The following is a 25,140-nucleotide window of genomic DNA, read 5'->3' as shown; positions in this document are numbered from 1 at the left end:
GCAAACTGAACTCTGCAAAAAGCAAGAGTCTGGGATCAAGTTATTTTTAAAATGTAATGTAATTTAGCTCTTACAAAGGCAATTATGAGAAGATGAGGAAATCTGTCTTATACTAGTCTGAGGATAATCAGAGGGACTGAACAAATTATTATTGACATGAAATAACCTATTAAGACAGTTATGATAAATGTATGCTGTCCTCCCTAATACCAAATTCCTCCTGCTTAGAGTAAATGTTTAAAATATCCTACAGTGTCCCACCTTGACTGCCCTTACATGAACACAGGTCCCAGACGGCCCCAGAAACAACAGTCTCCTCAGAGGCTCTCACCCAGAGGCCAATAGGAATGAGGGCGGGACTACCCTGTGCCTACTCTTGAGCACCTACTATATGCCTCGCACTGTGATCGCCACTGTTCAAATGCTGCCTTCTTTTATCCATACAGTATTATACCCATTTCACAGATGAAGAAACTGAGGCAACTAGAATTTAAATAATTTTTCCAAAGTCAAGTAGCTGGTCAATGGCAGAAACAAGACACAAAACAGGTCACTACAATTTCAAAGCATAATTATATCTTATGAATGGGAAAGCATGTATTTATTTACCTGACTACAGACATTTAGTTTAATTTTTTATTTATGCAATCAACATATATTTACTGCACTGCCTCTATGTGTAAGATACTAAAAGAGCTGCAAAGATGAATCATATAGACATGCCCTTTAAGAAATTCACAAATAAAAGTGAGAAATGGGAGGAAACAATGTACTATCTATATAGATAATCTATATACACTGAGTGGCCAGATTATTATGACCACCCCATCAGTACAATGAAGTGAATTAGTTATGCAAATAATCATAATAATAAAACCTTGAGAGTATTTGCTTAGGAAGTTTTCAATATTCAGTATTTTTGGAAGTGTCAATGAAGTACTGATGGGGTGATCATAATAATCTGGCTGGTCATAATAATCTGGCCACTCAGTGTATATAAAAGGCTAATATGCTAAGTGTCCATCCAGGTAATGATTTCACATAGCAATGCCCCGCTTCCTCTCCCTGGCAACTAGCCTCCTTGCAGTTTCTTCAGCCCAGGAACATGACTTGCTTTATAGCTAGGTGGAAACATTTCACTCTTTAACCAAATATCTGTGAAGCGTTTTCCCGTGCCTCATCTCATTTGATCCTCACAGAAGTCCTGGAGTAGGTAGATAGGAGACTCAGTGGATTCCTATTTTCTTTTCATTAGCCAGAAAACAGAAATTTAGAAAGCTTAGAAACTTGACCCAACTGAAAAGAAGTAAGAAATGGTGGACCTTGAAAATGACTTCAGGTTTTCTCACTGCACAGAATATAGTCAATCACTGCTGCAGTTAAATATTTTACCCTTACAGATCCAAAGACAGAGAAACAGCAATCAGACTATTAATCCCCAGAGGGAAAGTAGGGGAGGGAGGGGGCAAGGGGAAGAAATCAACCAAAGGACTTGTATGCATGCATATAAGCCAAACCAATGGACATGGACAACAGGGGGATGAGAGCATGGTGGGGGGAGGGGAGGATGGGGGTTTAATGGGGGGGATGAGGACACATTTGTAATACCTCAACTAATAAAGAATTAAATAAATAAATAAATAAATAAATAAATATTTTACCCTTTGTTCTCCCTGCGTGATCGACAATAATAATCTGCTTTGTGTTGATATTTACTGCTATGTTGCTGACAATTACCTGAAAAAGGAGTTGGGGTGCTTCACCAGGCTGGAAAAAGTTTAGCTAAATCAGAAAGCAGGTCTAATTAAGCAAGTTTATTCTATATCTATAAAAGGCTAAGTTGAGTCACGCATGCTCCATACATATAAAGCTCTCACTGGCACCAATTGCACGCGTGTGTTTCCATCTGTCATTGTTGATCATGAATTTTGTTGACACTTCTATTATAAAGGACAAATAACGATATTAAAATATTTCTTCTAATTAATTTCCTTTCAATGTGCACAAATTTGTGCACCGGGCCACTAGTTATACTATAATGCAGACGGTGATGATAGTATCTGTGAGTGCAATTACCTTATGAGAGCACTACCAGCATCCCGCTGGGGATGGCCCTGCACGTGTAGAGGTCAAGGCCTTTCTGGTGACCACACAGTGACCCTCACTCAACCTTGCCTCCCACTGGCCGGGTGCTCAGCACACTTCAGCCAGAGCTCTGGAGGTGAGGAACACTTGAGGTTCCTGAGCAGGTCCGTGATCAGCCAGGACTGGGAACCACCGCATTTAGGACAGATAGGATGCTAAGAGAGAGAAGTGGAGGATAAGCGGTTCCAGGAAGAGGCGGTGTTTGTTTCAGGCCTGGAGGATGGAGCTGGGGAAGGGTGGGGGGCAGAGTTTCAGAAACTCTGGAGCAAAGCTAAGTCAGAGAGGTGGAAAATCGCCATTAAGTCTCACAATTCCGGGCCATAGGTCTCCTTGCATCCTGCTCATACCTGGTGGCATACTTTTCCCCAAATGAAGGCCAGCATGACCTGCTAATGTCCCTGGAGACCCGTCCAGCATGGGAGAGCTGATGGGAGAGGCTAGCTCCACCCCAGACTAATCTTCCTGGATCCTGGGTCAGCCCATTGTCTTTGTGGGCCCCCACACAATCATGTCAGCGCATGCGCACACACACACACACACACACACACGCACACGCACACGCACATGCACGCACACACACCAGGTTGGCCCCAAGTTCCAGCCTAGACAGGGTTATGTCACCAATTGCCCCCTGTCTGCCACTGAGCTCAGGTGGCTGTGGTCAGCATGCTTCTGCGTCCTCCCTGCCAGGTGAGAGGGTGGGGTCTGGGTGACCCTGTGCCCACTGCCCAGTCCTACTGCAGAAAGGCTGGCCTGGGAAGCAGGGCACTGACCACTCTGGGCACTGACTGACCTCTCCCCTATCCCTCTGTCACGGCCCTCGCGTGTCTGGGTTTAGGCTTTTGAGAAGCCACAGATGGAAAGCCCTGCAGGGACTTTGCCTGTCCACCCTGCCACAGGCCTCCCTCCCTGCAGCCATGAATGTCGCAGGCTCCAGCTTGAAGTGGGGGAGGAAGGACAAGAGAATTTAGAACTCAGGGTGATTTAAAAAAGTAGGATCGAGCTACCCAAGAAGGGGGTGCACACAGACCCTCTCTGGTTGCCACTGCCAAGGCCGAAACTGGCCAGGACAGAGAGCCAGGGAAGGGCCTTTCCAGGGACGTTAAGAACTAAAAGCCTTGCCTCCTTTGGATAAAAGCAGGTGTGAGGGAGTGGTGGGCAGGGATGGCCACAACACTCAGTTCTATTATGAAAATAAATTCACCAAGAACAGGGACTTGTGCCCTTTTGTCCCCTGCTTAAAACCATGTCCCGCTCATGGCAGGCACTCAATAAAAATACATCGAAGGAAGACTGAATACACTTGATTCCCAAACACCACTTAGCACCTGCTCTCTGCCAGGTCGGGCCACATGCTGGGCACATCAGCCCTCTCCCACCTGCAACCTCACCTCCTCGGCCCCACCAGCCGGAGAACTCGTTGGAAGAGCCGTCACTTCAGTCTGACTGATGGGAAAAGCCGTTTATTTGAGCAGATGGGGGTCAGCGGGCTCTCACAACAAGGACACGGGCTCTCCCGAGAGAGGAATTAACCACAAAGCCACCTTTGTCAGTCATGGGCGTAGTTTGGTTCATCCGGTTTGTTCCAGAGCCACGGGCCACTTGGCCCTGTGCAGGTGCGAATCATCACAGGAGCGTGTGTGTACACAGCCCGACCCTGGGCTCTCAAGGGTTAGTGGAGGGCAGAGAACAGAACACGACTCCTTCCTGTAACCGAATAAGCCTGAGATGATGCTCAGGGGATGAATAATGCAGACAAGCAACGAGGGAAATGACAGGTGGCCCCTGCCGGTCCGTCCACGCAGATGAGGAGGGTGAGGCAGCAAAGACGAGACAGGAGATGTTCTCAGAGACATAAATTTTTTAAATTAAAAACACTCTCGGGCTTTGCTAGAAGGCCTTGTAACCATGATCTCCCGGATCCGGATCGCTCTAATGAGCCCAAGCAGGAAGGTTCCACTGTCCCAGACGTCTCACGTTGCAAGCTTCTTTTGCTCCCCTGCCTCCCATGACTCCTCGGAGCAGGAGCGCCTTCCTGGTCTTGGATTTGCAACCACAGGCTTGACCAGTGTCTCCTGTTGTAGCCAAACAACCTGCCAAGGGCACGTCTCAGCAGCCTGGTGGTTGCCCTGTCGGAAGGAGAGAACCATGCCCCGTGCAGACCCATCCCCCTTACCTACAGCGCAGATCGAATACTGTGCGCAGGAAGGACAGGTGCCCCAAGCTTCCCCAGAACCTCGGGGACAGGACAGGAACCGGGACGATGGGCACTCTCACCCAGGCCTGGCAGGGACGGGGGTGAAGAGGCGGAGGAGTTAGGGTTAGGGTCTGAAGCCAGGCTGCAGTGCTCCACACGTGTTTCCAGCAAACCCCACACCATGCATTTGCCCTTAATAACCTGTATCCCTCAGCCCACTGATCTCACAAGTAAGAAGGTTGAACGTGGAAGAACATTTTTCTACTGTAACTGGGGAACTGAGGTTTGATTTTTATACAATCAAATCAAGCCTTCTTACCTTCATTTTAAATTGCCTGGGCATTGCTCAGTGTCTATCTTTTTCATTTGTTAATTTGATGTGTTCAAATTGAGGGTTTTTTCCTTCAAACCTGTTCTGTCAGCTGGCATAACGCCTGTGATCTGTGTTCTGTTTTCCACTGAGGCCCACTGTGTGTCCGAACCCTCACCGAGGGGATGGACCCTGCTGTGAGATAAAAGGAGGTGTGCCAAGCCTTTTTTTTCTTTTTCTTTTTTTTTTTTTATTGTTGACACTATTACAGATTCTCCCCAGTGCTCAGCCTTTCTAAGGCTCAGCTCATGGTAGGTAATTATATCTACAAAACTCACATTAGGAAAGCAAATCTACAAAGACAGTAAACAAGAAAAAATAAACTAGCTATGAGAATATAGTAAATAACCCAATAAAGGAGCAAATGAGAAGTTTGGGGTGTGTAACCCATGTTTGGGTGATCATATAAGACCCCGAATGTCCAATGAGCAGTCTCCCAAGTCACCCTGGTCAGGCCCTTGGGAGCACAAGGTGGGCCCCCACTTGGGGTGTCCCCACGGCCACCCTGAGGACCAGCCAAGAAGGGGACAGTGCAGACTTTGGGGGGGAGCCGAACATGTCTCCTCTGTGTTTTGCCCACGCCACCCAGACAGCAGTGGCATAGCCCCTCCCACTCAAACTGTGCCTGCACTCACATTGTCCTGTCTCTTTCCTGAGATTTTGCATTTTTATTTCCTTCAAGCTTTTTGTAACTTCTCGTTGACGCATTTTCTTTTTTATGATTCTGCTTTAAAACCCTTGTCAGAGAATCCCAACATCTGTGTCATTCCGCCGTTGACACAGGAATGTCAATGTTTATTGTGTTTTCTCATTCCAGTTGGGGTGTTCCTGGCTCTTGGTATGACCAGCAACTGTCCATCATATCCTGGGCATTTGGGGTGTTAGGTTATAGATTCTGGTTCTTGTTGGAGTTGTTGATGTCAGCAGCCCTCCTCTGACACAGTGCCACGTGGGTAAACAGGTGGGGGGGCAGAACAGAAAAGAGATTTAATCTAACGTCCAAGTGCCAAGTGATTCGAAGCTTTGGAGGAAATGACTGCTCCCCCAGTGGGGCAGGCGTTATGGAGCAAGGGGCGCAGGTGTGGGCCAGCAGGTGTGGGAGAGCCCAGGACAGGTCTCTCACCTGGAGCAGCTTACGGTCCGACGGAGGAGACCAGGAGGCAAACAGGACCCAGCGAGACAGAGCACGTCGGTGTTTCTCCGTGGCATCTCATATGCCGCTTGGCACCCAAAGACTTCCAGTTGTTGCACATTAACTACAACCTCTCCTGGTTGTTGTTAGCCATTGTGTTGATCACATATCACCCCGTATCACACTGGATTCACCCCAATAAAGCCCTGGGTCTGCCCTGTGGATGGGGGTGGCCTCTTTCTAAGGTGGCTCTGTCTCTCACAGGCCACGGCTCCACTCAAATATGCAGAATCTCAAACAACTGCATGACTCAGGTTTGGAAAAGGGGGTTTATAGGAATAAACAGTAGGGACTGGCTAGCTTCTGTGAATAGCAGAATAAAGCCACAGAAGACTTGCCATGATAAAGAACAAAGTAGAAGTATGCAAATCAGACACACTGGAATTCAAAGTCTGATGAACAGAAAATTTGAGAGCAATTTTAAAATCTTGCAGCCACAGAGAGATGAAAATGAAGGCAAAGTGTGTGTGCACATGTGTATGTATGTATATGTATGTGTGTGCGTGTATATGGTTGTTTGTATGTTTTGCGTGTGTGTATGTGTGTGCATGTGCATATGTGTGTGTGCATGTGTGTATATGTGATTTTGAAGAAAAGAATGCAACTAGTATTCATCTCACAATCTAGAGAGCTCGTTCCTCTTTTTTTTTAAACCTCACCAGAGGGTATGTTTTTATTGATTTTAGAGAGAGAAGAAGGAAGAGAGAGAAACTTCGATGTGAGAGAGTAACATTGACCAGTTGCTGCCGTACAAACTCCAACTGGGGATCCAACCTGCAGCCTGGATATGTGCCCTGACTGGGAATCGAACCCACAACCTTGTGGTGTACGGGATGACGCTCCAATCAACTGTGCCACCTGGCCAGTTTGTCCTTTTTTGTTAACTTTTATTGTTACCCTTTCCCACTTGAATAGAAATTGTGTTTTTTGTTTTTACAAATAGGAAGTTTCCCTGAAGCCCTTGTGATGGCAGCCTCTCCCGGGCCCCTGGCCGCTCTGACCACCTTCTCAGGGATTGGGTTGCTAAGGAAATACCGCGGTGACATTTTCACCACAATTGATGTCTAAACATGCCCCCCGCACACAGGATGGTAAACGTGGGGCGTTGCTTGTCAGGCTTTCGGCAGGGCATGTAGACAGCCGAGCTCAGATGCCTACAACCAGCCACCCTGCAGGGATGTTGAACCCGGTTTCTGAGAATCGTGGGCTGGCTCACAGCGTGCAGCATAAAAAGGGTCCAAGACGAAAGCTTCTCTGCAGAGTACCCCACCTCAGGTGTCCCGGGGCCCCCAAGGTGTGCTTAATGGTTCACAGGTTGATGCTCAGAGACACAGCTAAAGGCCAGAAGTGCTTGGGGAGGAGCAAGGTGAGTTGCTGCTGTGTTGGGGGCAGCAGGCAGCCCCATAGCCCAAGCAGGACAGCAGGTGCCCTGGACTCAGGTGAGCAGGGGAGACGGCGGGAGTGAGGACATCACACAGTGTGCCTGGCGGGGGGACTGTACCTGAGAGACGCCCGAGTGGAGGTCCCCAAAGACCCATGAAGAAGCCCCAGAAGGAAGAGGGCTGCAAGCACCTGCCCAGCAGCTCAGAACCGCCCTGAGCGTCTTCCTCCCTCGCCAGGGTCACCCCCGGAGCCAGAAGCTGAGGCTGACAGTGGAGGGCAGGAGAGCTCAGCGGGGAGGGCAGGAATGTCCCTTTACCCAGCCAGGAAAGGAGTTTGAAGTAACTGGAGTCTCAATTGTCGCACAGATGGACAGGGCACTTAATGTGATGCCTTGAGCCTGCTGTTACTTAAAGTGGCTGCAGGCAGAAGCATGGTCACCTCTGGGTAGGGAAGCAGCAGGGAGGGGCACGGGGCTGGGAGGGGTGCCAGTCGGGTCTTGGTTCTTGCAGCTGTGGGTGTCTCAGGTGTCACAGTGTGGTTATTGACTGAGCATCCAGAATTCGTTTTCTCTATGTGAAATTTTATTTTAAACGTGTGTGTTTTTAAATATATTTTTATTGATTTCAGAGAGGAAGGGAGAGGGAGAGAGAGAGAGAAACATCAACGATGAGAGAGAATCATTGATCAGCTGCCTCCTGCACGCCCCACACTGGGGATTGAGCCAGCACCCAGGCATGTGCCCTGACTGGGAATCAAACCATGACCTCCTGGTTCACAGGTTGATGCTCAACCACTGAGCCACGCCAGCTGGGCTTAAAAGTTTCTTAAAAATAAAGTGACTACAGGACTTTTGATTGCCTATGTGTGAATACATGGGGCCAACCTGAGTTTGTGGGGGTGGGGAAAAGAAAAGAACAGGCCTGAACATACTCAGAGACACAGCTAAAGTCACAAATAAGTTGCTTTTGTGATTATAACCCAACAGACTTGTGAGTTCAATGGAATAACTACTTGTTCATAGGTTAAGTCACGGGCATGCCAGATTTAGCCAAAAATCAATGAACAATGTTTCAGTGTATGTCCTATGCAATAATTTGAGACATACACTTACAGAATTACTTATTTATCTGAAGTTCAAATGTAACCAGCTGTGTTTTATCTAACCATAAGATAAAGGCAGAAAGGTCCTCGCTGGTGAATCTGGTGCAAAAACAGAAGGGTCTCCACCATCAGGCACCATGGGCCCCAGACTGGCAGGTGGGGATGGTGGCCAGAGGGGGCAAGGGTCAGGCCTCCACCCCCACCACTGAGGCTGCTTAAATCACCCTTCAGGGCCATGGGTACCTAGTGCAGAATAAATGTCTTCAGAAAAATCATAAATGGGTCTTTTCTTGCACCAGAATGAAGTGAAATGAAATTTATAGTCATTACCTTATCCGAATGTACTAGTCTAGAAAACAAACCAGACTTAGGGAAGGTATGGTGATTTGTCCTGCCAACAGCTTAGCATCCCTCCACCCCCGGATCCCTCATCCTGGGCCTGCCCAGGGAAATGTACCAGGTGGTCATTTCAGATCACAGACCAGAAAGTACTCAATGCCTATCCAAGGCCCGTCCAGAGCATCCTATGACTCTACAAGACCACACCACAGTCAGGAGAGAAGGACAGTTCTGGTAGGGTTTATTTCACCAGTCCCAGGGTGCTGTAAAGTCTTCATGTGCAGAAGGCAACTCTAAGGAACACACTTGAAATGCCTCCACAGAACTAGAGAGTCTACACCTAGCAATCATCTGTACCACACACACCTGCTTAGGGCTTGGGTCATCCCTCCTACACAGGCTCTAATGCAAAAAGGAGGTAGTTGGGTCCTAGTTTTGGCCAGCAACCCTCCAAAGCCATTGATTGTCAAGATCCACTCCTTTCCTGAGGGTCAGGGGGTGCTGAGGGCATGTCCCCAGGGCCCTGCTAGCCACCAGGTGGCAGGAGGAACAGGAGCTGGGTGTGAAGGGGGACCAGTCCAAGCCTCTCTCACAGTGCCCCGAAACCCAAGGGCTGTGGTTTGCCACCCCCTGGACCAACCAAGAGAAGGCCTCCACTGAGGATGGGGCTCTTGGAAGTTGCAGTTAAGGTGCCAGGAAACCCAAACTGAGCATCCTCTCGTCTGAGCAGCCATCTGCCCAGCTGCTCAACACCGCCGCCAACTTGCAGGTCCATACGGGAGCCTGGACAGTTCTGTATTGTTGCTGCACTCTGTCCAGGAGCCATGGCTGTGTCTTTTTTGAGTGAAATGGGGCAAAAGAAGTGGACTATTTACAAGCTGGAGCTCCTGACCCTGGGCCTGGGGGTCTAGTGGCTCTGTGCCTCCTTCTCCTGCCCCTGCTGTGAGCAGCTCGGCCACACAGGTGGGAGCTGCCTGTCACCACGCGAGAGCTCCACTGACTCACAAAGGCCTATTCAGCCCTGCCAGCTGCGGAGGGAGGTCCCTTTTCCTCCACGTCTAGGAAACCAGACACATTCCTGACTTGGAGGAGGGAGCAGCCTCCTCCACGGTGATCCCCTTCATGTCATCGGGCATCTGCCCGTCAGCACGCCACACGTTCAGCTCCCCAAAGATGCCCGTCTCAATCATCTCCTCCTGCCAGGGAATGGAGCAGTTGCCGGTAGCAAATTCCTGGAAGAACTCTGTATCTGCTTTTTCAAAGACCACACCTTTGACTGTGGAAAAGGCCCCTACGTCTTGGATGTTCTTGGCATAGACAGTTCTGGAGTCTGGGATGAAGGGGGGGATCAGCATCCCTGTCGGAAGACAGAAAACACAGATGTGCAATGGCTCAGGGAGCAGGGCCATGGCCTGGCTGCTGCCCTTCCTGGAGGGGTGTCTGAGTTGCTAACAAAGAAATCAGCACACCTGAGAGTATCCTGGGCGTCCCCCACGGAGCCCCGACATGAAGGACAGTGTGTTCTTGCCCAACATGGTCTCCTCCCCTCATGCTGCCTTAACCCTCCTCACTGCAGACCCCATACTCATACCCTCAAGCCAGCCTCCCCTGGGCACCACCGTATGCAGGTCAGACACCTGGAACCCAACATGCTCAGAGCTGAGCTTCTCATCCTTCCAAAGCCAGCTTTCTCTCTACCCTGCTCAGGAGGCGGTTCTCCAATCACCAGACACAGAACTTCGGTCGCCCAGGTCTGACCCTGCCTCCCTCTCACCTATCACTCCCTCCCTCCTTTCAGCTCATGGATGGGCTGCCAGACCATTGCAGTGACCTCAGAACTAACCCTGGCTCAACTACTCCAGGTTCTAATCGCTCAGAGCTGTGTGCCCTCACCCCATCCTGGTGAGCCACCTTCAGATCAGCCAGGACCCACCTCTGCGCTGACCCTTTCCTACAAAAGGAATTTTGTGACTACTCACTGTTCTGGGGCTCCTGCCACCTAGTCACATGTTTACATACCCTGGTTGTAAATTCTGGGCTTGTGATTGTGCCCTACACTTTTCTCTTGCAGACACAGGCACACAGGCACACACATGCACACATACATGTACACACAGAGACACATACATGCACACACACATGGGAGCCTGCACATGACACTTGATAACAAATGCTGGTTGAAGGAATGAGTTTCTCCAAAACAGACAGATTGAGCAATCCTGCCTTGATGTGGATCATGGGTTCCATGAAAGAACAGGGTATGGAAATGCAAAACAGCAGACTTGAATCAAAGATCAGCCAGCATATTCCCTACATATTACATTCAACCTTTTCCAAACTCCAGCAGGTGTCCTAAAAGGCCTAATCCATGAACACATATTCCTGGGTGCATGGGGGATGAATAGAGTACTAGAGAGTGGTAGTTTTCCTAGGGGGCTGGAGAGTAGCTACGGGAAGAGCATCAACCAGGTGTCCCTGCTCTGCTGACATTGAGCTAAGCCTAGATGATGACTACAGGATGGGTCGGGCAAGCAAGAGTCACCTAATAGGCCCGGCCCTTTGTCCCCCAACCCAGATCCAAAGGCATGCCAACAGTACCTGCCTCGAGCTGTCTCCAATTGATGTCTTTAAAGAGGGGGTTAACTCGGAGCCCATCACAAGTCCCATCTCTAAACCCCAGGCGCTTCTCCGGGTCCTTCTCCAGCAGTGCCTCACAGAAGTCCTTGCTGGCCTGGCTGAACTTGTCAGTGTACTTGACTGCCTCCGAGAGGATCCTCTGCTTGAGCTCCTTGTTCTCCACCTGCATGGTGGGACGCACATCACATTAAACCCCTGCCAAACCCACCAACATCATCAGAGCTGGCCCCTCAGGCTCCAGGAGACTGCACACCCACTGTTGGTGTCTGGGCAGGGCTAGCGCTCCTCTCAGAAAGAGGCTGGCCCCTCCTTCACACAGAGGCAGAGGAGATGGGAACACCTGAGTGCACCCTCCTTCCCAGCATAGAATGGCTCAATATCTCCAGTGAAAGGAGTGGAACCCTAAAAGTACTGGTCAAAGTTGAGGTGCAGTATAGTTTAAGGAGCTGTGGTGGATACATTATATATAATCAATCACTCACTAGCTACTGGAGAAAAAAAAGAATGACAATAAACAAGTCAACTTCATAGAGCTGGTAGAGAAGTCTTCTAAGTGGATAGAAACCTGAGGGGGTGTCATTTCACCTTGTTTTGAATCTGGTTTATTGGGTATAATACACATACCACAAAGCTCCATCTTCAGGGACCCGAGTGAAGGGCTTTGATCAATAGCTAGATACTCCATCACCACCATCACCCCAAAATTCCCCTGTGCCCCCTGCAGCCCACCTTCACCTTGACCTCAGGCAAACACAGACCCATTTTCTCTCACAATAGAATAAATATGCCTTTCCTAGAATTTCCTAGAAATGACATCATTTAATTAACAAGTTTGAGGCCCATTCATGTCGTGGGTGTATTTAGGTTCCTTCCTTCATGTCACTATGGAGACAGGCTCCACAGTACTAGGACCATGGTTGGTTCACTTTGGGCATCTCATAAAAGCCCATCATGCTTATTAACACACAGAAAATAGGGAGTGTGGCTGGGGCTGTGGGTCAGCAAGAGCTCTGAGATGGAAGCTGGGAGCTCCTATCGTGGCCCCACCATTGGTCTTACTCTGCTCTTCCAAGCTGTTGGAAGTCAGGAGAGAGAACTGGTGACTAGAGGTCAAGGTGGAGTTGCAGAGACACAGAGTGACTGGTGTGTTAGTCAAGGGAGCACTCTCTGCTCTTAAAAGATGGGGGACAGGATTGGGGCCTAGGGCAGACACTCTAGGAGGTCCAGGCAGAAGAAAAGGATGGGCGTGACCTCCATACAGACTGAGGTGGGTGGGTGGGTGGGTGCAGTGCCATGTCTAAAGACTGCCATTCACACCAGGCCCCTGGAGGTGCCTCCTTTCTCACCCAGCCTCCACATTCCCAGTTTATGGAGATGCCTGGGGCAAACCACACAGGAAAGGATTGAGGAGTGTGGGAGGCCAGGGATCAGGGCACAGCATGGGATATCCGCTTTCCTCCAAGACATTAAAAAAAGCTGCTGTGCTGCACCTGAAGCAGGTCCTGTGGTTTCTTAGCATCGTGGGAGGGGGCTCTTAGTATTCATCTGCAGGGAAGAGGACAAAGGCTGTCAAAGGAACCAGGCTGGCTCTAGGGGAGGGGTGCTGAGTGCTGCTCACAGGGGTGGGCTTGGGAAAGCTCAGGCACCTCTTGTCCTGAAATGCTCCCCAGTGTCATGAGCTACATGAGATGGAGTCACTGTGTCTCCTCTCTTCTGCCCATGAAGGACCTTCCATGAGAAGCCTCATGCTCAAGATTTAAGCTGCTCCCCCACCAGGTCAGCTGCAGCGACACCTACTCCTATGACACCCACCCAACAAGGGAAGTCAACCCCAGGACAGCTGCAGGGGCATGGCTAGGCCACCTCCTACCTTCTCTCCCCGGGCTCGGAAGGGTCCTCTGGCCGCAATCATCTCATACAGCGTGACCCCCAGGGCAAAGTAATCCACAGAAAAGTCATACTCCTCACCCCGCAAGAGTTCTGGGGCCATGAAACCTGCCAGGCAAGAGCACAGAGTGGACTCAGAGACGCAGCTGCACAGAGCCAGTGGTGAGCACAGAGCCGATGCTCCCATGTGCACCTGGTGACATCTGGGGAGGAAATCCTCTGTGGTGGGGCTGCCCTGTGCACTGTGGGGTGTTGATGAGCATCCCTGGACCCTATCCACTATTTAGCATGCCCTCCCCAGTTGTGACAACGAAAAATGTCTCCAGACATTGCCAAGTGTCTCCTAGGAGCAAATTGCCTCTGGTTGAAACCACTGCTCTGTGCACATGAAGCCTCATCTCCCCTTAGATCCACCAGGACGGACAGAGCCATGGTTTTTGCCTCTCAGGCATGAGTGTGTGACCTCGGGGGCTATCTCTGTGTGTGGTCATGGGGGTTGCAGAGACAGGCACCAAGATGCTTCCTGAAAGGCCACAAAAGGACAGATTTAAGCCAAGACATTTCAAAGAAGGAGGGGTATTGTCCCAGGAGCCACACTTGAGGCTGAAGCTGAGGGGTGCTCACCATGGCCAGGCTCTCAGGACTCAAGGAGGCCTTGTCCTTGACTGATGTGGGTCCATATATCAGCACCCTATAGTAGCACTTATCCTAGCTGACCCCCATTCCATGCGTACTGTGTGGCGGGTGAAAATACAAGGCGATCTCATTAAATCCTCCTAACACCGAAGTAAGTGCCACTACTCTCCCTTATTATTAGGGAACTAACTTGCTCACAATAACACAGATAATAGGTAACACAGAATGATTCAAACTCAGGCATCTGAGCTTGGAACCACTACATTATCCTTTGGTATGGTAGTTAAATCTACTATTACTCCACCTAATAGTCTTTCAATAACTTAATTTTCATTTGTATCAAAATTATTCCGGCACAACAAGAATTAGCTAGTTCTATAGGGCATGACCCTTCCTCCTCCACCTCAGCCCCATCTCAGTATCCTTTTAGGTGGTTATTTTGGAATTAATATCCATACCTCTAAATAACAAGCTTATATTGCTGGTTTTGTAGTTCCCATGGGGGCCACCTCAATTGACTTCTCATTCTGGAAGTTGAGGGTCTGTTCCTCTTCCTTCCACCACCATGCACACACTTCTCCCCCTGCCCTCTCCTGATACGTCATCTGGCTGGTCAGCACTCAGCTCAACTATTCCCCACTGAACCAAAAACTAAGCCCCAGTTATATTTCCTTTCTGACAAGTTTTTATTGGTTTTCCCAGATTATCTTATCTTTTCTTTCATTTGTTAGTTCTTTCTCTATGTTATTATTAATTTGACCCAAAATTCCCCAACAATTCTCCAATACCTGTTATGTTCTGATACATTAAATATTTTATCAATTTCATCCTCATCAAAAAGTCTTCTGGAACCTTCTAACCTGCTCTAATATGGATTCTCGTGTGCAGCCAGCAGCCTAGAATCTCCCTGTCATCCTGAAAACTTTTGTCTCTCTCTCTCTCTCTCTCTCTGTAATCTCCTTCCAAGATATGCCACTTTTCCGTTGACTCCCTTATTTTGGTCAAATAGTTTGAGGAAGGGTGCTGAAGTTTTTGAAAAACTTTATTGCCTTTATTGCCCCTTAATAGTTAACTAATAGTTAGGCTAGATATAAAATTCTAGGTGGGAAATCATTTTCTCTCTAATTTTTAGGACATTTTCCCATTGTCTTCTCTCTTCTAATATTACCCATAGTGGATCATTATGACACTTTTATGGATGAGGAAGTGTAGGCAAGTTCTCCAAAGTCACAGAGATAGATGGTCTTCGTGCCTGGAGGCCACCTGTGGAGCCCAGTGCTGAGTCCGTGTGCCTAAGTCCTGTGCTTTCTGACTGTTAAATGCTCCTAATCACATGCTTTATGCCTCTGTCTCAGATAGAAGATGCCAAGTTCAGCAAAGCAAGTAAGAATTTGTCAGGTGCCTGTGTCTGGCTTAGTCCAACTTCCAGGATCAGGTCAGATGCCCACCATTACCTCGTCTGTTCCCATGCCAGGTCTGTGCCATATTTGGGTATTAGGACCATGTGCTGAGCTGCACATGTTGAAGGTCAACAAGATTTGGATCTCCACTCCCTAACAGCCACCTGTGTAGAGGCCAGACCAGCATGTGTGAAGCGTAAGCAGGCCAGTTTCTGGGACCCAGGGGCAGGTGTTATAAGCTGGGCACAGGCTTCTGTGCTTACACGACTTCAGAGATTCTGATGTCAGAAGGCTAATTGTGTCCATTTAGTTTTCATCCTTCCTGGCCCTTCAGTATACCCGTGCTCATGGTAACTTTCTAAAAGGAGATGTGCTGGGCAACACCAGCCAAGCCGGTGTGACTGCAGAATCGTTTCTCTCCGAAGAGGTGACAGGAGTCAAATTCCAAAGAACCTCCTGGTCCTGAATACACCTTTATAAGTTCTGCTTTTCGAGGAATTACATTATAGTCCAGACTGCTCAGACTTTGTGAAAAAGGTATGTTCAACCGATCACAACTTCCAGATTAAAATGGGGCCCGAGAGATGGACCAATCAGACCACAGGGATGCGATCATCATCAGTGGCACCTCTAGTCTGTTCCACCCAACTCAGTGCCAAACGATGCATCCTTTTTAATCCTTGGGGTCTTACGTGACGCCTGGGCAAAGAGCCAACAAATATCTGTTGTATGAACGCAAGAATTAATGAATGAATACTACCTAGTCACTAATTCCTCCACATATGACTCATCTCCCCCTCCCAGCTGGAAACTCACTTGGGACAGAGAGCATGCCTTATATCTCTTCTGAGTATCCCTCTGGGCAGGCACGGCACTAGCCACGGTGAGCACCCTGTTCATGGTCAATTGCAGAGGCTCAGGGGCTCTGGCCCTTGGGGGGACCTAGGGTTCGTGCAGAGGGGCTGAAGAAGAAGGATCCAGAAGGCAGCCCCCTGTGGCTTTGCTGGAGTCCCCAACCTTCTAAGTTACCCTAACTTCAGCCTCTGCTGCAGCTGTTGAGGGTTACACCCTTCACCTGAGCCCAAATGCTCAGAGCCATGCTTGCATGCACTGGTCAGGAGAGCCACACACCTGGAAAGCTTCACCCCTCTGTTCAAAGTACAGCTGTAGCTCAGTGGCCACAGCAAAGCCTACGGGGCCCTCTGGTGGCTGGCAGAGCCCTTGCACTCGGCGCAAACAAGGTCAGGCTATAGCCTTGAGGTCAAACTACTTCAAATCCTGGCTCCGGAGTTTTCTTGGCTTCCTCCTAACGATCTGAGTCACCCTGAAATACGTAAGTAGTGTTTCCACTCACAGGCTCATGCCAGGAGTGGAACTTCATAGATTTGGGCTGAGGATCTAGAAATTCAAGATTAGATCTTTCCCTAAATAAAGCCACAGATGAGGACAGACACTGGTGACAGGTACAAACACCAAAAAAGCCCAAACCCCCAGGATTGGGAGGACTCTGTGACACAAACAAGAAAGTCATCAAAGGTGGAAGCTTTCATAACAGAGGGTACAGCATGTTAAAACCAATTATGGTTTCTCAGGGGGGAGGGCTCATCCCTGCAGTCGGTGCGGCTCCTGCTACAGCCGTGCAGGCCCACTAGCCAGTCCTTCTGGTTTTACTATTTGCTCTGGGGATCGGGGAGCCGCTGCCCTACCAACCCCCAGCCCTCACCATGCCACCTACCCCAGGCCATGGGGACCCCCAGGGCTTCACCCCTCCTCTTGAGAGACGCTGCTCCCATCCTTGCTCTCAGGCCCTTACCTGGGGTCCCTGCATAGCCCTTGGTCTTGGTTTGCCCTTCCTTCAGCTCCACGGCCAGCCCAAGGTCAGAAATTCGGATATTCCCTGAAAAGCAAACATGGGCTGAGGTCATATGTGGCTCCACAGAACAAAGGCATCTGGTGTTCCTGGAGCCCACAGGAGCCAAGAGCCAGCCCTTGTACACACGCACGCGCGCACACACACACACAAATCCTCATGCACATGTGCACACATAAATGTACATGCAAACACACCTGCTCACACTTGTGAACATGTGCAGACACACACACATGCACACTCACACACTCACGTGCACACTCCAGGGGAGTGGCATGGGGCCTCAGCACCCGGGTGCCTCTGCCCCAGTCAGACTACAGAGGAACTGAGGGGTCCCATCAGCACCTACAACCTGAATTCGGAGCATGATCCACCCAAGTTCAGTTTCCTCCTCTGCCTTCTCTTCCCCAAGCTCTGCAGCAACGGCCTTTGAGAATGCCCACGCATTTGAGTGACTTGGTGACAGAAAGGGAAGTAACTCTAAAGGGATATAAAGGAAGCCTAAATCTCTGTTTATTTTCTGGTAAGAATCCCAATTTGACAGAGAAGGCAGAAAGAAAAGAGTGACAGAGTGAGAATTTGGCCATAAAATATGAACTATTTACCAACAGTTCCGCACACTATAGACACCCTGGCTTAGCTCCCTGGAACTCTAGGTGCCGCATTATGCACCAAATTTCATCAAAGTCCATCCAAAAACTCTATTTGGAGACAATGCCATTCTGTTGCAAAATAGCTAAAGGAACAGTAAACCAACTTAAGAAGTGCATTGGTGCCACTTAAAGCTCTGACAAGCATTTGTCAAAACCAGCCCATGGCCCCTACAGATGGCCCATCGGACCACAATGTCCAGCTGGGCAAGGGGAGGCCGGGAGAGGAGGCCGGGCGGGGAGGCTGCCTCACCTTCGTCATCCAGCAGCACGTTCTCAGGCTTGAGGTCTCGGTAGACGATGCCCCTCTGGTGCAGGTGCTCCAGGCCGCTGAGGATCTGGGCCGCGTAGAAGACGGCGCGGGGCTGCTGGAAGCCAGGGTTCTCCTCGTCCACATTGTAGATGTGGTACCTGGAGGCAGACTATGCGGAGGCCTGTGCTTTTCTGGCACAACTACAAGAGTGTGACCATGGTTGGCATGGGAGTAAAAACTCGGGAAAACAGGGAGGGCCTCAGAATCCTATGCTGTGTCAGGAAAGCACTTGGTCATTTGGGGGCCTCAGTGTTTAGCCTGAAAGAGCCTGTGGCAACGCCAAAACCCCTGGCAGCTGGTGCTCACACCCTCAAGATCTTCCCCACAGGTGTTTCGGGGGAAATGAGGCAGCAAAGTGCAGTCCTCTCTGGCCTCCTAGCCCTGGCCTGCAGAGGCCGGAGATGGGCCCAGAGCCATTCTGCCATCACCAACCAAACAAGTGGGGGCGGAGGGGGGGAGGGGAGTCTGCATGAGCAGCCTGAGTTACCCAAATATAAGCAGTCAATACAGAGTCATGTTAGTGTGTCGGCTATTTCACCCAACCTGGACATGCAGACTCCTGGCTGGGCCTGCAGCAGGACCCCTCCCAACCTCAATCCCTGTAACTGTCCTTTCTCATGTTTCCCACTGTCATGCTTTACACAGGGGCAAAACATAACAAATAAAAGAAAATAAATTATTTAAACTAGATAGTAACCCGGGAGAATAGAGGCAGACCAGGAAACAGTAAAAAAAAAAAATAGAGAAACCCTCAAATCAGCCTGAGAATGAGACAGCTGGAATCTTATATAATAAAAGGCTAATATGCAAATCGACCATATGGCAGAATGACCGGTTGCTATGACACGCACTGACCATCATGGGGCAGATGCTTAATGCAGGAGCTGCCCCCTGGTGGTCAGTGTGCTCCACAGGGGGAGTGCCCCTCAGCCAGAAGCCCTGAGCCGGGCTCACGGGTGCAGCAGACATCCCCCGAGTGCTCCCGGACTGCGAGAGGGCAGGGGCCGGGCTGAGGGACCCCCCGAGTGCATGAATTTTGTGCACTGAGCCTCTAGTAATAACATAAATGGCTTTTATATTACATTTATAGTGTAATATAGTACAGTGTAATGTAGTATAACATAGTATAGTGTGGTCTAATATAGTATAGGGCAGCATAGTGTAATATTTTAGTATAGTATAATGTAGTGTACTGCAGTGTAGTTTAGCTTAATGTATTGTATAATCTATAATAATAAAAGTATAATATGCTAATTAGACCGGATGGTCAAACGAACTTCCGGAAGAAGTCGGGGTTGTGAGGGCCAAGGCAGTCACCACAGCTGCAAGGGCCAAGACCCTTGCATGAATTTAGTGCATTGGGCCTCTAGTATACAGTATAATATAGTGTATAATATAATGTATATAAAATATAATTTACTATAGCATGATTTACTATAGTGTATTTTAGTATAGTATAGTGCAGTATTACAGTACCTACACTAATAAAAGAGAAACATGCAAATTGGTGTCACTCCACTACACCCACCAGCCAATCAAAGTAACCCAACAAAGATGGTGGTTAATTTGCATACACAGGCGCGGAACGAAGACTGAAGACAACGTAGAAGGAAGCCAAGTGCTGCAGAAGGGAGCGGAGCTGCGGAGAAGCAAGTGGGGCGGCGGAGGCGGGAGGGAAGCAAGCGGGGCGGCGGAGGTGGGAGAGAAGCAAGCGGGGCGGCCGAGATGGGAGGGAAGCAAGGGGTGCGGCGGAGGTGGGAGGGAAGCCCCCCTCGGCGAGTTTCGCTCCCTTTTCTCCTTAGCTCCGGCCGCAGGAAGCCCTATTCTTGCAGGAATCTTCCTGCAGCGGGACTCTAGTCTATATGTATAAAAGCCTAAGCAACCTTTATGATGGAACAACCAGAATGACTGGAACAACCGGTCGCTATGATGCTCACTGACCACCACAGGGCAGATGCTCAATGAAGGAGTTGCTCCCAGCCCACAGGCCCCGATCACCAACTGGCAGGCCCTGATCGGCCTGCCACCTACTCCCTTCTAAGTTACAGGAGTTACTTAGTCAAGGACTCAGAACCCTCATCAGGAAAATGGGGCCAGAAAACTTACTTGGTAGAGTTCAGGGGAGATGAAACTAGATGGGACAATGCAAATAACAGCAACAGCCATGTCCCCCCTTGTGTATAAGCAACTGTGACCCTCTTCTTAGTGCCTCACATGCATTAGCCTCCTCTCCACAGCCTTTGAACACCAGTATCATTGTTATACCCATTTCACAGACCAGCACACTGAAGCAAGAGCTGTTGGGTTGCCCAGCTATCAAGTGGGTCTTTTCCCCTCTGAGAGCCAGTGACCTGATTTCCCCTGGGAGCCCAGAACCAGGCCCTCGGATTCCTGGCAAGTCAGGCACCATGCTGCCACCCGGTTCTCTCTGCCGATGACAAGCAAAGCCATCGTTCCAAAGTTGGCCACATCATGTTTTCAGCTCTGCCACCATCCCCAAGAGTAGGTCATTGATGAAGTTCATCTTCATTTACCATCCTTATTCATACAGGGCCCTCAACTCCCATGAGGTGCTCACTACCCCTTTACTCACCCACCCAACTAGCACTCAGCCCACAGTTCCACGTGCTGCCCACCCTACTAACCACCCCCCCATCCACACAAACCGGAGGACTAGAGAGCCACAGCCCCACCCTCATGAGGTTCCTGCATTTCACATGGGACTGCGGACACATCATTTTGAGTATCAGCAACCGGAACACAGAGAGGAGTGGGATTGGATGGGGCTTTTCCTCAGATGTTGCCATTGTCTTTGCATGTGAGAAGCAGCCCCATTGGCCCCAGAACTCCCCTCCCTAAGCTGAGCCACTCCAGCCCTCCCAATCCCCAGCTCCCACACGGAAGAGAGGAACCCCACTTACCTTAAGTCGCCTCCATTCATGATGGTCATCACCAGGCAGAGGTCAGTTTTGGTTTCAAACGCATAGGCCAGAGAGACGATAAACCTGCTGTGTACTTTCGCCAGAATCTTCTTCTCTACCATAGCACCCTGAAAAGCAAGATGTCGAAAAAACACCCCGGGTTAGGCGGGGAAGTGACATCGCCATAAAAGACCAAGTTCCACAAACCAGAAAGCGTTCCGACCATAGACACAGAATTTTAGATACATTTTAAAAGTGGTTTGCACAAAGCAATTGCAAATAAGTAAATTTGGACGTGCAAATTAGTCACACACAGAGGACTTTCCTGGAGCCTTCAGCAAGGGGCACTCCAGCCAACCCATCTTAAACGTGTCAGGTGAGGGTTCCAGCTCAGCCCCTGGCTGCCTATTCATTGCTGACTTTCCTTCTTGTTCTTTCTTTCTCTCTTTCTTTCTTTCTTTTTTTAGTATATACATACTTTTTATTTCAGAGAGGAAAGAAGAGGAGGAGAGAGATAGAAACATCAATAATGAGAGAGAATCATTGATCGCTGCCTCCTGCATGCCCCCAACTGGGGATTGAGCCTGCAACCCAGGCACGTGCCCTGACCAAGAATCAAACCATGACCTCCTGGTTCATAGGTTGGTGCTCAACCACTGAGCCACGCCGGCCGGGCCCTGTCCTTTCTTACATCTAACCAATCATCCTGCCAAACTCTCAGCCCCTTTCCTCCTGGCCAGACCTCTGGACAGTGGACAGCTGAGGTCCCCAGCCATCCTGCACCTCTGTTCATTTTCTGCCTTTATTTTAAAACCTTGTGGTGTCCACTGAACACCTTTTTTAAAGTTGTGTTTGGATAAGAAAAGCAGAATTCCTTTCTGAAGGAGGAGGTCTTGATGTTGGGAGAGGCCCTTTCTGTCCACATGGCATGAGAAGACCTTGGGTTGATTTTACTTCGTGTTACATTCAAGGAGCATCCTGAACTCGGGAGAGAAGAGCCTGTAGCACTCTAACTGCTGGATCAAAATTACAGGCAGACAACCAAGAGGGAGGGACAACAGCTTCCTCCACAGAGTCCCACCATCCAGGAACCCTGGGAGGGGTGCTCTGTGGAGGCTGCAGTGCACCCCAAGAAGCTGAGTTTGCCCTCCCCCACTCCTCCACCCCCAGCACTGTGCAGCGGGAAAGGGACAACAAACCATGCAGGACAGAGTGTGGGGCTGAGAGATGAGCTCCTAAGACCTAAGCAGCTTTCGCTGATCCTGCCCAAATGGGGTCTGACTCCAGCTCCAGAGAGCAGACCCCACTCAGAGCAACCTGCCTGGGCCTCCCCTCACTCCCCGTCCCTGGGAAACTGCCCTGGGGGAGCAGCCTGCACCCAGCATCACAGACAGGCTCGGCCTCACGTAAAAGACAACACCCACCCTGGCTCGATTCCCCTTGCATGCTCCATCACAGCAAAAGCCAGGGCTTGGGAACGTTCCAGAAAGTCCAAGTAAAGACTCGAGAACAATCCCAGCCTCCCCAACACTGCTGCTGCGCTTGGTGGTGCTGCTGAAAACCGAGGGCAACAGGATGTGGAGCGTCACCCACAACAACAGATGCAAAGGCCGCTCACTAAGAAGGGACGTCAGCAACCCGCTTGTGTGCAGCGCGTGAGGCTGCACGTTAAGAGCAGCTGGGCAAACTGTGCCCTGGGCCGGAGGACCGCAGGGGCCACACGCCGCCTCCTTCTGCCACTCCCCTCCGGGCCAGGCGCACAGCTGCTGGCACGGCACAGATGGGGCTGGCTCAGGTCAAGGAGACGCAGGTGAACTAGAAACCAGCCGATGGTGGCACGACAGGCGGGGCTCGGTGTCCCAACAGGAAGGTGAGCCAGCCACCTGAGCACCCGAGGGCCCTCCCAGCCCAGGGACCCCACCCGCCCACCTGCTAGACCTAAGAGGTGCCCTCCACCGTGCATGGCCGTGCAGCCCACCTGGTACCCCTTCCTTTTCTTCAGCCTCTTCTTGTTCAGCTTCTTACACGCGTACATCTTGCCGGTCGCCTTCATCTGGCAGGCCGACACCTCCCCAAAGCCCCCTTTCCCCAGCACCCGGAAGTCCAGGAACCAGTCCTCGCCTGTGGGCTGCGCCTCCAGCCACTTCCACTGCAGGAACCTCTGAAAGTACAGGCTGCCCAGGAACTCCTGGAACGGGGCCTGGCTCAGGTGGGCCAGGGTGGCCTGCAGCAGGGGCTGGAAGAGCCCGTCCCCGCTGGCCGCCGGCCCCTCCCGGACCTTCGCCGCCGTCCCTTCGTCCAGGAAGCCGCAGAAGAGCTTGGCCTGGGGGTCCAGGTACTCAGCCAGGATGGCCCGGGCCTTCTGCGGCCGCAGGTCATCATCGGCCGTGTCGTAATCCTCAATGTCCTTCCAGAGCTCTAGGGCCGGCACGTGCCTCTCGTCGGCCTTCAGGAACTGCTGGAAAAGCCGCTTGCCGATGGGCTGCTCCGAGCACACGTGCTGGAACTCCAGGTCCAGGCTGTCCCCGAGGGCCTGGCACTTGGAGAGCGGGGGCAGCTTGAGCTTGGCGCGGTACTTCTTGTCCCGGGAGGGCGGCGCGCAGCTCCCATCGAAGCTGCCCCGAGCGGCGATGAAGGCAGAGTTGGCCACCACCGTCTCCAAGGACCCAAAATCCATCCTGGCGCCCGCCTCCTGCCACTCAGGCCCCAGGAGCCATGAGCTAGGCCTCGGCGTCAATGTCCAGAGCAGGCCTGACCTGCTGCCCTTGGCCTGTGCCCGGTCCCGGCTGCAGGGACAGGAGGTGTCCCAGTACAGAGATGACTGGGGGCCACACCAGGAGCCCCCGGGGAGCCCAGCTGACCCAGCTCAGGCTAAATCCCAGCCCGGGGTTATGGAGGATGCTCTTGGGGTGGGGCAGCAACAGGTGCCAGAAAAAGACAATCCCCTAAGCCGCTCCGGGAAAGATTAGGTGGCCAGCCTGCGGGCTCCTTCCGCAGAAAGCAGCTGCCTTGACAAAGCCCAGGACACCGGGGAGCACCTCGCTGAAGCCCCAGAGATCCCACCTTTCTAAGCCGCCCCGCCAGCCCTCTGGCCTCAGCAGCCTGCAGACCGCCCCTTTGTTTCCTTGCAGAGACAGAAGCCCAAACTCAAGGGAGAGGGGCCCCAGGAGAAACCTCAATGTATGAGGATGCCTGCTTTCTTTCCCTGGCAGATTTTACTTTTATCTTAAAGAAAAATAGCCAGGGAGAAGAAAATCTGCTGAAGTGGGAATATATATATTATATATTATATATATTATATATTATATATATTATATATACAGAAATATATATATTACATATATATATATTACATATATATATATATATATATATATAGAGAGAGAGAGAGAGAGAGAGAGAGAGAGAGAGAGAGAGAGAAACAAAACCCACAGTGCACAGCGTCCTGGGGACTCCCCCAGAGACCACTGGCCCTGAGGAACCGGCCCATCTGAGAGCTGACTTGTCCTGAGAGGGCGGTGCTCCCGTGTCACGCTGCTGGCTCGGACCTAGATAACCCCGGCTTGCTGAGAGGACAGCTCCACATCCATTCCTTCCTCTCGCTTGGGTCTGCCTGCAAAGCAAAAATGCCAAGAGAAGCATTCAAGTGAGATTAGGACAAGGAAACAGGAGACACACACACACACACACACACACACACACACACACACACACACCCACAAGCTACAGCCAGTGCTGAGGCCCCACACTGGAGTGAGAGAACGAAGAGGCCAAGGACACACCTGGGACACACCTGAGGGATACCTATGACACACCTGGCATTCACCTAGGCACATCGGGGGCATACCTAGGGCACACCTGAGAGACGCCTTGGGCACACCAGGAACATACCTGGGACACATCTGGGGTACACCTAGGGAGGCCAGGACCAACAGAAATGTTGGCTCCATAGTTACAGCCTTATCTGTCTATTCTACTACACAGTAGGTGCTCAGCAAATGTTTGGGGAAAAGTGTCAAGGAAGTAGTTACGGTTTAAAGAGGAGAGGAGATGAAGGGTTTCAGAGACAAAGAAAGCCGTAGCCAGGAGAGACGGGGAC

At 50.6% G+C, this 25,140-nt stretch overlaps 1 protein-coding gene across 1 annotated transcript; it reads right to left on the bottom strand.

Annotated features, from left to right (window-relative positions):
- Nucleotides 1-8,951: 8,951 nt before the first annotated feature.
- On the bottom strand, nt 8,952-24,304 carry GRK1 (G protein-coupled receptor kinase 1). Its single transcript, XM_059685199.1, has 7 exons — nt 23,020-24,304; nt 21,042-21,169; nt 18,061-18,218; nt 17,101-17,184; nt 13,235-13,359; nt 11,326-11,527; nt 8,952-10,084 (listed from the first exon to the last, which is right to left on the bottom strand). The coding sequence occupies exons 1-7, from the start codon at nt 23,716-23,718 to the stop codon at nt 9,786-9,788; spliced, it is 1,695 nt and encodes a 564-aa protein (XP_059541182.1). The 5' UTR covers nt 23,719-24,304; the 3' UTR covers nt 8,952-9,785.
- Nucleotides 24,305-25,140: the final 836 nt, after the last annotated feature.

Source organism: Myotis daubentonii, chromosome 2 (assembly GCF_963259705.1).
Source record: "Myotis daubentonii chromosome 2, mMyoDau2.1, whole genome shotgun sequence".
Classification (NCBI taxonomy): domain Eukaryota; kingdom Metazoa; phylum Chordata; class Mammalia; order Chiroptera; family Vespertilionidae; genus Myotis; species Myotis daubentonii.
Note: the sequence above shows the minus strand (reverse complement) of the source record. Positions and strands in the feature narration are given on the sequence as shown.